This window comes from Ips typographus, linkage group LG2 (assembly GCF_016097725.1).
Source record: "Ips typographus isolate SLU linkage group LG2, UJ_Ityp_2.0, whole genome shotgun sequence".
Lineage (NCBI taxonomy): Eukaryota > Metazoa > Arthropoda > Insecta > Coleoptera > Curculionidae > Ips > Ips typographus.
This window is the reverse complement of record NC_138423.1, coordinates 16,525,581-16,540,044: the sequence shown is the minus strand read 5'-3', so window position 1 is coordinate 16,540,044 and position 14,464 is coordinate 16,525,581. Positions and strand designations below refer to the sequence as shown.

Sequence of the window (14,464 nt, the reverse complement as noted above, 5' to 3'; positions counted from 1 at the left end):
AGTCTAGAATTCTCTCTCTCAAAACATTTCAACACAGTCTAAAAGTTTCAGTATGCTTTTAGAACAGTTTAAAAGCTTCCAAAAGTTTCTAGAAGCGTCTACAAAATTTCAAATGCCTTAAAAGCAGTCCAGAATCTTAAATGCTCCTAAAGTAGTCTAAAAAGACTTCAAAACACTACAGAAACTCCAAAATGTTTCTAAAACAGTCGAAAACTTTTCAAAACAATATAGAAGCTTCCAAAAGCTTTTATAACAGTCTAAAAAATTCCAAATACTCTTTAATTAGTCTAGAAGCTTCCAAAAAATTTTTGAACCGTCTAAGAATGTCCAAATGCCTCTAAAGCATTCCAGAACCTTCAATATGCTCTTTAAATTGCCCAAAAATCTTCCAAATACTCAAGTAGTTTAAAAAAGTTTTAAAATAGTACAGAAACTCTAAAATGTTTTTAAAACAGTCGGAAACCTTTCAAAACAATCTAGAAGTTTCTAAAAGCTTTTTGAACAGTCTGAAAGATCCAAAAATGTTTAGAACAGTCTAAGAATTTTCAAATGCTTCTAAAGCATTCCAGAACCTTCAATATGCTCTTTAAACTGTCCAAAAACCTTCCAAATACTCCTCAAGTAGTTTAAAAAGGTTTTAAAACACTACGAGAACTCCAAAATGCTTCCCAAGCAGTCCAAAACTGTTTTCAAGATTCCAAATGCTGTTCAACTATTCTAGACGCTCCCAAAAAGTATCAAAACAGTCTAAAAGCTTCCAAAAAACTCTAAAACTGTCTAAGAATTTCCAAATGCTTTTAAAGCATTCCAGAACCTTCAATATGCTCTTTAAATTATCCAAATGCTTCTTTATTAATTCAAAAAAAATTTAAAGTTTCCAAAACAGTCTAAAATCTTCCTTGACTCAAAAATGTGCATCTCTGAGAGAGTTTTGTTCTTTTTTTAAAGCTATGATGCTTTTTCGAGCAAAATAGTTTTGCTTTTTTTCACGATTTTAGTGCTTTTTAATCCGGACTCTAAGTAATCTGATAACGATTTTCCTAAATATTACGCCTTTTGGAACAGTTGGAGTTTATGAGAAATGCACTACACCATCAAAATCTGTGGAAAAGAGTATACTAAAGTTTTGCATTTAAGTTTGGCGTGCAGAATAGTTTTCTAGGCTGGTTCTCTCAGTTATTAGTGTTGTTTTCATAAAAACTCTGGCCTGACAGAAGAAAATAGAAGTTTTAAGCTACATTTTGACCTTAGAACGAACCTCCTAACTGGCACAGGAACTAAGTTAGGAGCTGTCAAAATGTGATGATCTTTAAAACGCTGGTTCACTTGCGCTACTCTATTTCCCGGGCAATATTTCGGTTATTTGTGATTTTTGAAAGAAAATAGTGTTTAGTTAAAATAATGTCAAAATTACGGGCTATATTTTGACGTCTGATAACCTAGTTGCACGTCAAATAAAGACACCTGTCATCTTTAAAGAAGCCGAAGAAAAGTGGCAGTTTGAAAGAAACGGACAGAGATAGAAAAACTGATGAAATTTATTAAAATACAGGAATAACAAACTAATAAATAGGAATAACAAAATTATAATAAAAAACATATTTTGGGTAATTACACAACATGATTAAGTATTAATTTTTTTTTTCACAGAAATTGATTTATGATCTTTGTAACAACTTTGTTTATGCTACATATTTAATTGAGTGCTAATGCCGTTAACCGTAGATTAGTTGACTAAGGGTCAGTACTTTCAGTTCAGAATAACTTTATTCTAAGGATAATTTCTGGAGAAACCGTGAAATTAGACGCTGCTGTTGGCTAATTCTGTCATTTCTATAGAAATTATTATAATAAATTTATCCAAATTTATCCGATGAAAGTAATAATAACTAGCGGTCCTAAAATGAAAGAATAATTATTTCCAAATACCGCATCATCTTCAAGTTTTGCATTTCTGTAATAAACATAAATAATTTATCTTAAAAATCTGTTTCTAAATATTATATTAAGATTTGTCCCATCTCGCAAAGTAATACACAGTATTAAGATTTTTACAACTTACTTGTCAAAATTGCATTAATAATTTGTATTTATATTCAAAAATGCTCTATTTTTCAATATGTGCATATGAGCATTTATTAACCTTTGTTCTGATTTTGCTATTTACTATATTGAATGTAGTACAAAGCGAAAATCCAATTAATTGGGTAAAAATCGAGGAAATTTAATCGTAATTAGTATTAACTGTAAATTAGTTTTATGAACTAGAAAATATACACGTTATATTTTAATAGGAATTAAAATAACTTTTTATGCAACGCTATAAACAATTTTAGGTTTGGAACGTTTTCCGAGACACTTGCAGATTCTGGAGAGTGTTAAGCAAAAACCCCACCAAACTAAAACGGTCAGGAAGCGATAAAGAACCAGATAGTCCAGATTGTAATAGAATGGCATGTTCCAATGCAGTTTCGCCTAGTAATCTCATTCCATGTAGCTGTCGTTCGACCGGGGTTTTAGGTGAGTTTAAAGCAGAAAAGCAGAAAATTTTCAAAAAACAATCTTTTACGTTAGGACGTCGATGGACTGAAGTTGAATTTGAGGAGGAAGATGAAGATTCCGAGTTCAAGGAATCTTCAAGTCTGGGAGATACTCAACCATTTCGGGCTAGAGCATCTACTGACGGTCATTTACAACATAAAACTTGGAAGTGGAGGTAATATTTTAAAATTATCAAATATGGTAGCAGAACCAATTCTCGGTAGCAGTAAACCGGTAAAATATTCAGAGTATTAAAATTTTAAAATTCTATCAACGAAAACTGAACTCAAGGGGAACTAAATCAGAAAATACCAAAAATATAATCAGAAGAGAAACAGGAATGCTTATTTAACATTTGATTTCTTTTGATCCTTTTATATTGGAGATTTTATAAGAAATTTAATCTTTTAATAAAAAAAAGATGTAAAGCTGCTTACTTAAGAGAACATTCCCAGTTTTTCGAATCAAAGTCTGGTACATCGCAAGTCGTAGCTATTACGTTATTTATTTTCTTACGTAAATAAGACTGAAATGATTTTTCTTTTACCTTTTTTATAAATTGTTTTTTTCTTGAGAATAAGTAGAAAAACGATTTGCGCAAACAAAAGTTTTTTTTTCGGGCTTGTTGTTATTTACAGTTTTTTTTATTGTAAAATCTCTTGTAGGTATCGCCCACGAAGTTCAGGAAACTCTACTGAGACAATTCCATTTTTCAACACCGAGAGAAGAATGAGTATATCGATGAAAGGGAACAATGCCAGTTACTAAGTCTAGTTAACTAGACATTTCATGTAACAATTTTATTAGACTATGTAATTGTTACCTAATTAATGTATGGTTACATTTAATGCATTAAATTGTAAATTATTGTCTCTGAATGAGAATGTACAGCGCTGTGTCTTATGATTTAAGATTACTCTAAGAAACCTCGTAGAATTGGATGGACAACGAAATTTATTATAAACTTCAAATTAGTTTGCAGCAAACTCAACACTTGGAACGTTTTGAAAATTGGATTTGGAATAATTATCTACCATTTAATTAATTCAGCGCTGGTAATCAACAACTTTAAACTGACTGACAAAATTAAAGTTTTTTGCAAATATGTTTTAAAACCTTGTCCGTGTCAGTTTTACTAAATTTATTCAACGTCACGTTTAATGCTTCACTTAATTGTTTTGTATTTCGTGAAAGTGATTTTTCGAGTTTCTCATTAATTCATTTTATTTTGCATTGCATTAAAAGATTATATTTAAAGGGGTTGCTAAGGATTTTGAAGATAATTAAATATGAAGTTTGTTGCAAACTTCTTTAAGTCATACATCCAAGTCTATTTAGTAATAAATGTAACCGTAAATAGATTTGTCGTTTTAATGGACAAGCGAGTTTCTCAAAATGTAATTCTTGTATATTATATACATGTGTTTACATACAGAACTATCGTGATCAATATTTCAAAAAATGCAAAAAAAGACTGAAAATTTCAGGGTTTTCTATTTGAGTTGGGGACCACATCTAAAATAATTAAACTTTACCATCGTATTTTTCTGAAGTTGGAACCAACTTTACTATTTTAAAAGGAACACCCTGCATGTTATTATATTTTTTGATACGCCTAACGATTTTAAATATGTTTGATGTACTATATCTATATTCAACTGTTTTAGAGAAAAAATAACATTTTTACAATTTGAACTGTCATAGCTCTTAATGAAATAAGTGGGTTCTGGTGCGATTTAGGTGCTACCGTATATTAGTTCTTTTTTGATGAAATCGTTGTCAGATTGTTTATTTAACTTACTTTTACCAAAATAAGGGTGGATGAATCACTTTCGCGCAGGAAAAACTCATATTTTCACGTTATTACCTTTCTTATGGTATTCTCCATACTAAACATAAATGACTTGTTTTTGATCGGTACCAGCAGCACCAGCGTGATTGTTGATCGTCTTGTTTGGTGCTTAACGACCTTAGCAACGTTGTCAAACCGAACTGCTTTTCTGTTCAAAATTAGTAATGTCATTCTAATAATTGTTTATTAATCTCTTAAAATGGAAGTTTTCCATATTTTTTCTCTTTTTGAGATCTTAATAATTATTGCTACATTATGAGTCGGCCACTATGGTTAGCACTAGATTAGCCATGCATCTTTTTCAATACATTTACAAAAAAGTTTTTTTGTAGTTCTTCTACCGTTCTCCTGTTTTTTGTATGTAATCTACCGTTTCTAATTACGTTATTGCCATTATGTTGGTTGTGAAATTTTTTATATGCATTTTCAGTTTATTGAATAAGAAATTTAATAAGGATTCTAAAAATGCGCTTAAAACAGTCATTTTCTTACTCCAAATTATTCTCTAAAACCACGTGATGTCTGTCACTATTGTCACAATTGTCAAAATTTTACTAGAATATGCAAGAATTACATTTTAACACAGTTTTCGAAAAACTTCATAGTCTAACTAAATAGTCTTCTGAAATCACCTGAACTGTCAATAACGTCAAAACAGTCAAACCATGCTCAAAAGTTGCAAAAATCGGGGTTTAGAAACGTTTTCTTGCAGTATTTGATATAAGACGTGTTTCTGAAAATTATGAGAGGTATTTTGATAATTATCACGTGACGTCTAGCTAAATAGTATTCTACAATCACGTGACAACTGTCACTGTCAAAACTGTTAAATCATGCTCAAAAATTGCAAAAATCAGGGTTTAGAAACGTTTTCTTGCAGAATTCAATATAATATAAGACGTGTTTCTTAGAATTATGACAGTTATTTTGACAATTATCACGTGTCGTCTAGCTAAATAGTGTTCTACAATCACGTGACAACTGTCACTATCGTCAAAACGGTCAAACCATACACTAAAGTTACAAAAATCACGATTTAGAAACGTTTTCTTGCAGTATTTGATATAAAACGTGTTACTGAGAATTATGACAGTTATTTTGACAATTGTCACTTCATAGTATAGCTAAATAGTCTTCTGAAATCACGTGACAACTGCCACTAACGTCAAAATTGTCAAATCATGCTCAAAATTTGCAAAAATCAGGATTTAGAAACGTTTTCTTGCATCATTTGGTATAAAACGTGTTTCTGAGAATTATGACAGTTATTTTGACAATTGTCACATTATAGTATAGCTAAATAGTCTTCTGAAATCACGTGACAATTGTCAATAACGTCAAAACTGTCAAATCATGCTCAAAAGTTGCAGAAATCAGGGTTTAGAAACGTTTTCTTGCAGTATTTGATATAAGACGTGTTTCTGAGAATTATGACAGTTATTTTGACAATTATCACGTGACCGTCTAGCTAAATATTGTTCTACAATCACGTGAAATCAGGGTTTAGAAACTTTTTTCTTGCAGTATTCGATATGAAGGGTGTTTTTGAGATTTATGATTTCAGATGTGTGATATCTGTCACTCATGTCAAAATTTAAAAAACAATTATTAATAAAAAAATAGAAAAACTGTGAAATGATTAAAATTTTTGACGACTATTAAAAGATATCTTGTATAATAATGTAAAATTAATGAATTTGTTTTGATCTTCCGTTTTTTGACTGATTATTCTACCTTAATTGCATATTTTGACTTGACAACACTGCCTAGACTTGGCGTAACCTCACCACTTTCAAAGCGTTTTTTTTCTTAAAAAATAGCTTCATCCACCATTTTTTGGGTAAAACTAAGTTATATAAACAATCTGACATCAATTTCATCAAAAAAAAAAAAAAAAACAAAAATACAGTGGCACCTATATCGCACCAGACCCCAAATAACGTAAAATTTTTAATTTTGACAAATGTAAAAATATTGTAGGAGTAAGAGATATGTCACTCCAAAATGCGAAAATGTCAATATCTCGAAAACAGCTGAATATAGATTGGATCTACAGTTGTACCACAAAAATGAAAATATTTTGAATGTGGAGGCCCCAACGCAATTACTAAACTTTGAAATTGTCTTTTGCAGTTTTTCAAATATTGACCGCGGTAGTTCCCAGTGGGACACCCAGTATATGGGTAACCAATATTTTCCGTATCTTTCTAAGAAAGTAAATGTAGACAAATGTTGTTAAATCTTAAAGTTTTAATTATGTTTTTTGACCTAATTGCGTGTGTAGAATTTAGAAAGGGTATTACCGGACCATTTATTAGATTATTTGAGTTATAAAAATAATCCAATTAAATTGATATAAAAATAGGTAATCTTTATTTTATGAGATATTAAGCTTAAACTTATGATAGAACAAATTATACTAAAGTGTATCAAAAATGGCGCCCAAGCTCTTCAGTACGTCGCATAGTGGGAAACCAAACTCTAAACTTTACAAAAATTTAGAGCTTCTAGCAAAAAAGATTTTTGTAAAAAAAAGATGCTCAAAATGTTGCCGTTCTAGTGTACTACGAATAACATTTGAGGTGTAGCTGTGGTAGTAGAATTTCGAGTTCTGTTCATTTGATCTTCAGTATTTTGAACAGGTGTTCGATAGACCAATGTTTTTTTATGTCCTCAAAGAAAGAAATCTAACAGTGTGATATCTGGACTCCTTGTGGTCCAAGTACCTGCCCCATTCCGTCCAATCCATTTATTCGGATATTCAGCATTCAGCCATGTTTGTAATGGAAGAGCAAAATGGGCTCTAGTGCTATCCATTTGTATCTACTTTTTTTTTACCGCAATAGGTAGATTACTAAGAAGTCATTATGCAAAAACTCCAGTAAATTTTGTCCATTTAAGCGGTGAGGATAAAAACTCAGCAAAGGATGATTTTTAAAAATTTCTGCCCATACTTGGACAGTGAACCTTTGCGGATGATAGTGTTGATAAAAACATTTTTTTGGTTGTGTTGGCAAAGTCATCTCTGCTAAGAAATGGCTTTGTCTGTCACTGAAAAGCCACTCTTCCTAGAAGCCAATTGCAGATATCGTACGACGTTGAAAATCTTCTTGGAGCAGCGTTTGTACTTTAGTATAGTGATATGGATAATACCCTTTTCTATTTATAAATCTATGAACAGTTCTGTGAGATATTCCCAATTCTTGGACAATACTCCTGGAGCATTTTCTAGAGTATCTATAATATTTTCCTCCATCTGGGAGTTAACTCAGCACTGGGCAACCTCTGTCTGGGCCTCTAGCTAGAATAATCGCGATTGGAATACATTTATGAAAGGTTTGGTATTTCTTGTCACTGACGTTAAAATGAAAATAGTTTCTGTCACGAAAGGTGAAAAAATCTATTTCTAAACGTAAAAGATTGAAGGTAATTTGTTGGTTTTTAACATTATTGCATCAGATGGCAATGAACCGATCCGAATATAAGCAGCAAGGGGAGGCCTATGTCCAGGAGTGGATGCAAAAGGGCTGCTGAAAGCAGAAGAAGAAGAAGAACATTATTCCCAAGTTTATTTTATCGATTAGTGCTTGTAAGCTGCCATGACATAATTTTAACATGTCATTTGACGATTGGGAAGGATGGTGAAACTTGTCTATTAACGAGATACGCTGCTGTCTGAAAAAAAAAAACGAAATATAATAGTAGTATTTTCAACTTTAAAACTCTATAGAGGAGGCAGTAATCGGACTATTATTTTCAAATTAGCTTTCTGATAGTCACAGAAGAATTTCTAACAACGTACTGAAGAGCTTCTGCGCTTTTGATACACCCTGTTTAGAGCCCATGTAGAGATTCAAAAAGTTGCTAAATATGCTGCTTGTTATTTATTTGTACAGTTATAAGCTGTTCTACCTCACTAAGATTATTGTATGTACTTTCTTTTGGACTCATTATATGAGCTAGCAAATAGCTGATACATACATTGGATACAATTTGAGTTGAATGACTACAAAAGTTATAAGTAATTAATTGTTGTTTTAATTGTTTGTCCAATTTAACTAAGATAATGTAACTAATAGCTTAGCAGTTAAAAAGCTACTTTTTGTGTATATCACAGTTAAATTATTTTGTGGATGTATGTTTAATCCTAAATTCAAAAAATACTAGAGTTACAGCTGCATATGCTAAGTATGACTACTGAGATTATTCTTTTAAGTTAGGAAGTGAATTCAGTTTGAGACAATGCAATGTATTTTTTATGATCCTTTGATAAAACTATGAGTATAGTTGAAGGTTTTTGATTCCGTATCTGGATTCAGTAAGTTTGTTAGATAATTTTTTTTTTGTTTGGTTCAGTTTATTTTGGCTTGCTCAAAGCACCATTAACTAGACTCTTCTGACGCTTTTTTGATGTCACTTCTCAGACAGTATCATCAGTGAAGACAACTATTTTACTTTATAATAGTCATATGCATACTTCAGAGAGGTACTAGTACTAAACAGCACTATATTTGCTTATAGATAGATGTAAATCATTATAATAACCTGGTGTTGTCAATTGACCTGTGTGTTACTATAACTGAATTAAAGAGACAAAATACATGTAATTAAATAAAGAAAGAAGAAACCAAGACCAAACTACAACTAATAAATGTGATTATGTGTATATGAATGTAATTATTGTATTTTAAAACATTTTTAAGTACACCAAAAAATGGGATAATATTCCATATGTGTACATATTAAACTGGAAAACATTCACGACTTAAAATGTAAATTTAATATAGTTCTAATAAATGGTTAAGTATCTTACTTAAGTGTTTAAAATCTTGTTTAACAAGAGCTTACTGGATGTGCTTCATAATTGTAAAAGTTGTAAGTTTTAGGGGTACATACTGTCTTAAAAAATATAACTTGGAAATAAAGTAATTAATTAGACAGTAAATATAATATCTATTTGTATTGTTGTAAGACATTCCGTCTATAAAGATACCTGTATATAAACTAATTTTTGAATAAATGTTATATGTAAATCAAGTTTTTGTCATATCTAATCACAAATATACCATAACGAAGTGCGTATAGATGACAGTAAAAGAATGTTAATCAGACTGAGATTGATTGTGACTAATATCAATAATTTTTTCCACATAGCGACATCTTTAGGAAAATTTGGTGAATCACACTTACATTGATTGATTTAGCTTTGGAATATTGCAGCGTTTGTAGAAGAAGGAGTTTCCAGACTGAATTTCATAAACTGTAAAATAGTGCAGTTCCTCAAGTATAGATGTCTCTCTAGATACAACACGAATAATATTTTTAGAACTGGTAAATTACAAATACTGTGGGTCTGGCAGTTAAAATATAATTTTTTTTGCTTTTCTCCCTGACTGTACCAAATTTTGTAGTGTTTCTCAGGTTATTAGATAAGAAATTTAATGGGGATTTCAAAAATGTGCTTAAAACAATAATTTTCTTACTCCAAGTGTGTTTTACAGGCAATTTTGTCCCTGACTGTTTTCTGGCAGTTCAAATTTGAACACCGCTTTTCTCCCTGACTGTACCAAATGTTGTAGTGTTTTTTCAGGTTATCTGATAGAAAATTTAATGAGGATTCCAAAAATGTTCTTAAAACAGTAATTTTCTTACTTCAAGTGTGTTTTACAGGCGATTTTGTCCCTGACTCTCCTTTCAAACTGTGTTCCTTACAGTTCAAATTTTGACACAGCTTTTCTCCCTGACTGTACCAAATTTTGTAGTTTTTTTAGATTATGGGAAAGGAAATTTAGTGAGGATTCCAAAAATGTGTTTAAAACAATCATTTTCTTACTTTAAGTCTGTTTTACAGGCCATTTGTCCTTTAAACCGTGTTCAAATTTCAGATCACAATTTCAACTGAGTTTTAATCCTGTTTTTCCTAAAAAACTCGAAAACGGTATAAAGAAAAAATGCAAAAGACCGAAAATGTTCCTAATCAACTTCTTAACCTAACACCATACGTTTGCAGGACCGTTTTTGCTTCCAGTATACAGGGAGTGCAAGGAAAGTGTGGTGGTACACTGTTATAGTTACCCTGTTCGCAATTTTTGGGATATAATTATTTACTTTACACCACTGGAAAGAGGAGCTCAAAACGGTTATTTTAAGTGATTGAACCACCCTGAACTCCCAAAAATAACCGAGTTATAGGGTGCTCAAATTTCAAACCACAATTTCAACTTATTTGAAAACTTGTTGAATTAAACCAGTTTTTCTTAAATAACTCAGAAACGGTGAAAGTTACGGAAAATTCAAGAGACCAACATTGTTTCCAATTAAATCATTAACTCAGCACCGTAACTTTGCAGGACCATTTTTGTTTCTAGTATACAGGGTGTGCATGAGAAGTATGGTGATTGACTGTTTTTGGTCACCGTGTTCGCAATTTTTGAGATAGAATTCAGAGATACAATCCAGTTTTTGCTAAATAACTGAGAAATGCAAGCAGCAAAAATGTTTGTAAAGAACTGTTAAACTCATTCCTGGAAGTTTCACAGTCCGTCAGTGTCGCTACACGGGGTGCATGAAAAGTGTAGTGATTTACGACTTTTAAAATTAATGACAGCCATGACAGGAAAATCTTTGAAGTAAATGTCATTTATACCAATAAATTTACTGGTCAAATTGGTAAATCTTCCTGCCACACCGAATTTTACTTTTCTAATCTGTCTTATTTGTGCTGCAAATAATCACTTTGCAATTTTTGAGCCAGTTCTCATCACAATTAAGTTTATGAAAATAAATTTAAATTTTTTTTAATTGGAACAAATAACAACAGATGAAATGTTTACTCAGAATCAGAAAACTGATTCTCTTAACTTTTAAAATATCACAGATACCTAAGCAGATTTACAACAATATGCCATAACAAATCCCTAGACTGGACAAAATTATATACACAGGGTGTCCCAAATTGCGTTTTCGTAAATTTAACAGTGTCTTCATTTCATAAAAAATAATGCTAGTATTTTCTAAAAAAAATTAAGTCTAAAAGTCCTTTGTTAGAGAAATAAAAGTGTTAAAATTTGATTTAAAAAAAAAACTTTTTGTTCCAAAACTGCTAAATATATTAGACAATTGGCCAGCTCGATCATTTTAACACATTCTTCCACTTCTTTTTTGTCACGCTGAATTAATTAGTCTAATTAATTAAATTAATTACCCTGTAAAAAATAAACATAAATAAACGAAAACCTAGTACGCCATTGGTTTTTCATAAAATACAAATTAATTTTCTACTTCCCATTTAATTTAGCTTAAAAAAGCTCTACTTTGTTTTTTAAACAGAATCATAAATAAAAATGTTCGTGCACTTGATCGTCAACATTGGAAAATTAAAACCGGATAATAAACAGTGTTGTTAATTTGAGTTTGATAATAAGTTGTGTGCAAATTGAAATTTGTGATTAAATTTTGTAATTTAGTAATCGAAAACATAGCAAACATTTTAAGCAACTGTTATTCGTTAGATTTCTTTAATTGCTAGAACAAACTTTTAGTTTCCTAAAATATTTAAAAATTAACAGCTTATTTTTTGACTATAGTTCATACATATTATAGGAAACTTTGGGACACTCTAGGTATAGTTTATAATTTTATGACCGGTGTACACGGTTTGGTATTATTAATTTACGATAATTACGGAACTCTGCAGTTTGCAGGGAAAAGTTTAAATTGTGTTACAAACCTAGACTCAAATATTTAATAAAATTCACATTTGTCAAATTAAATTAAATTTTATTTATGTGTACAATAACTCCTTTTTTAGATTGAAATTGCAATGTGAGCTTGCACGCTCTAATTCTATTATTACCTTGTAGTTTATGCACTTGCATTTAAAATATTTAAATGCAAATTGTGCACTTGAGAGGATCTAAATGCTATTGTTTATCGAGTTTCTGTTACCCAAACAAGATCTGGATTCATTAATTTTGCAAATATTTAGAGTGAATTCACTGGCCATAAGCTCGATATTTTGCATTTTCCAAAGCTCTAATAGGTTCCACTGTTCTGGTTTTTAATAGTACAACATTTTAAAATAAATAAGCTTAAATACATTTGACAAATTACTGTCAAGTAACTGTCATTTCTAACTCTGTTTTGCAAATCCTGTAGACCGTTGATTAAGCCGGGTTTATACTTCCAAATTAAAAAAATAATAATTTGAGTTTATTTAATTTAAATTACTTAATATAAAACTAAACTATAAATCAATGCGTTTTATACTTTAGAAAATATGTTAAATTAAATAACATAGATGTGTTTTTGACTTTGACGTATTCGAAACCTATTCTAATATTTGTTTTTGGAAAAAGCTATTAAATTGTTATTTGTAAAATTAAAAAATAAAAAATAGATCACGTTTTCTTTGGTTGTGATTGCTGCACTAGTCGGAATTAATGTATCCCTGATGAAATGAAGAAAAGGAAATCGGAGATTTATGTAGTAAACACCCATAAACAAGAAATGAGGAAAAAAAGAAGTAAAAGAAGTCTCACACTTCACAAATATTTTGACAGAAGTGACAGTTTATTACAACGAAAAGGAACGAAGGGTTTACGAATTAGCCGGAATTTCACTCAAAGTTGGTAAGTTTTAAGTATAGCATGACATACAAACGTGTAGCTTAAACTTTAAGAAAATTAATTTAACTTTGATGAAACTTCAGTTTAATTGTTAATTTTGAGGTATAAACTGGTCTTTAGAGTCCATAGTTTTCTTTCTCCATTTTTAAGCTGAACCATCATTGTTAACACTTTAGTACTTATTTAGATCATTTTTTTGCTTGACAGTACGCATGCGAAAGTTGTCTAACAAAGGTTTTCTTGATGTTCCTTTTGGGTCTGTTTGTTAGGTACCCAATATAGTATTCCTTCTTTTTTAACCGGTAAGGAACAGCAAAAATCAGTTTGACTCAAGAAAATTCTGTTCAATGATTATTATTGCCCTGATTAATATCATTATCATAATTTTTATTTTCATTTTTAGTCAGTTTTTCTCTAAATGTGGTCAGTTTTGAGATATTGATTTTTAATTAACATTGAAATTTTTACTATTTGGAAGGCTATAGAAAGAGAACGGTTGAAGAGAGCAAAACGGTTTACATATTTTATCTTACTTTTTTAAAAACTTAAATTTTTGAAATTTTTGGAAAAATCACCATCCCGAAAAAGTAAGATAGAAACATGAATACCGTTTTGTTCCATCTTCAACTGTTTGCTTGCTATAGCCGTTCAAAGAATGAAAATTCCAATGTTTTATAGTGAATATCGCAAAAACATTTAGAGAGTCCTAACTGATTTGAACAAAAACTGTTCAAGCAAACAAATCAAGAAATAGCATCAGTTACTAAGGTTGTTGAACAATTTAAATGCGGAGCTGGCAATACTGCAAAGTTAACTTGAAGCTTATCAACAACAGTCACGTGACCAGAACAATGTCATGTTTAACCTTGAAAAATCTGTAAATTACATATAAATAGCTGGGAAAGGTAAAATTGTAAAATCACGTCACGTGTGATTATGACAAGTTAGATGCTCAGCTGGCAACACTGTAAAGTTAAAAAAATCTAACAACTCATCAGAAAACATACAGGGTGTTCCATTAAAAATGTTTGGTTTATTGTCGCAAAGTTTGTTTTTTCCCTAGATAATCCATTAGTATACAGTGTGCCCCAATTTTGAGCAAGAAACCAAAATTATAATTTCTTAAATGGGTCATTTTTTATTTGATTTTTGGAATCTACGTCAAATTATAGGCCTACTTAATGTAAATCGTCTGTATCGATCCTCCACTGTTTTTGCTCTAGCAGTCAGATTGGCCGCCCCACAAATCGAGCAGAAATTCTTAATTTGAGCAAAATTTTCGTGCACTTATCCAGAAAATCGCGAATAACTCGCTTATTTGATCCATCCTGTATATATGAGCTATATAACAAAAGAAAGCTAATGAACGGTGCTCCCACGTGACGTTGAGCGAACACGACTAAGTTTACCGGTTCGGCCGCTAGAGGGCGTCAAAATTAACCTT

General features: G+C 30.9%; 1 protein-coding gene across 2 annotated transcripts in view; it reads left to right on the top strand.

Annotated features, from left to right (window-relative positions):
* Window positions 1–9,426, top strand: part of LOC145725261 (ras-related and estrogen-regulated growth inhibitor) — a 46,056-nt gene extending 36,630 nt beyond the window's left edge. For both annotated transcript variants that reach the window (XM_081973948.1, XM_081973947.1), the window contains 3 exons: window positions 2,337–2,520; window positions 2,575–2,716; window positions 3,207–9,426. In XM_081973948.1, the coding sequence (XP_081830074.1) occupies window positions 2,337–2,520; window positions 2,575–2,716; window positions 3,207–3,309 (429 nt within the window). In that variant the 3' untranslated portion in view covers window positions 3,310–9,426. The remainder of the gene's footprint in view (window positions 1–2,336; window positions 2,521–2,574; window positions 2,717–3,206) is intronic.
* Window positions 9,427–14,464: the final 5,038 nt, after the last annotated feature.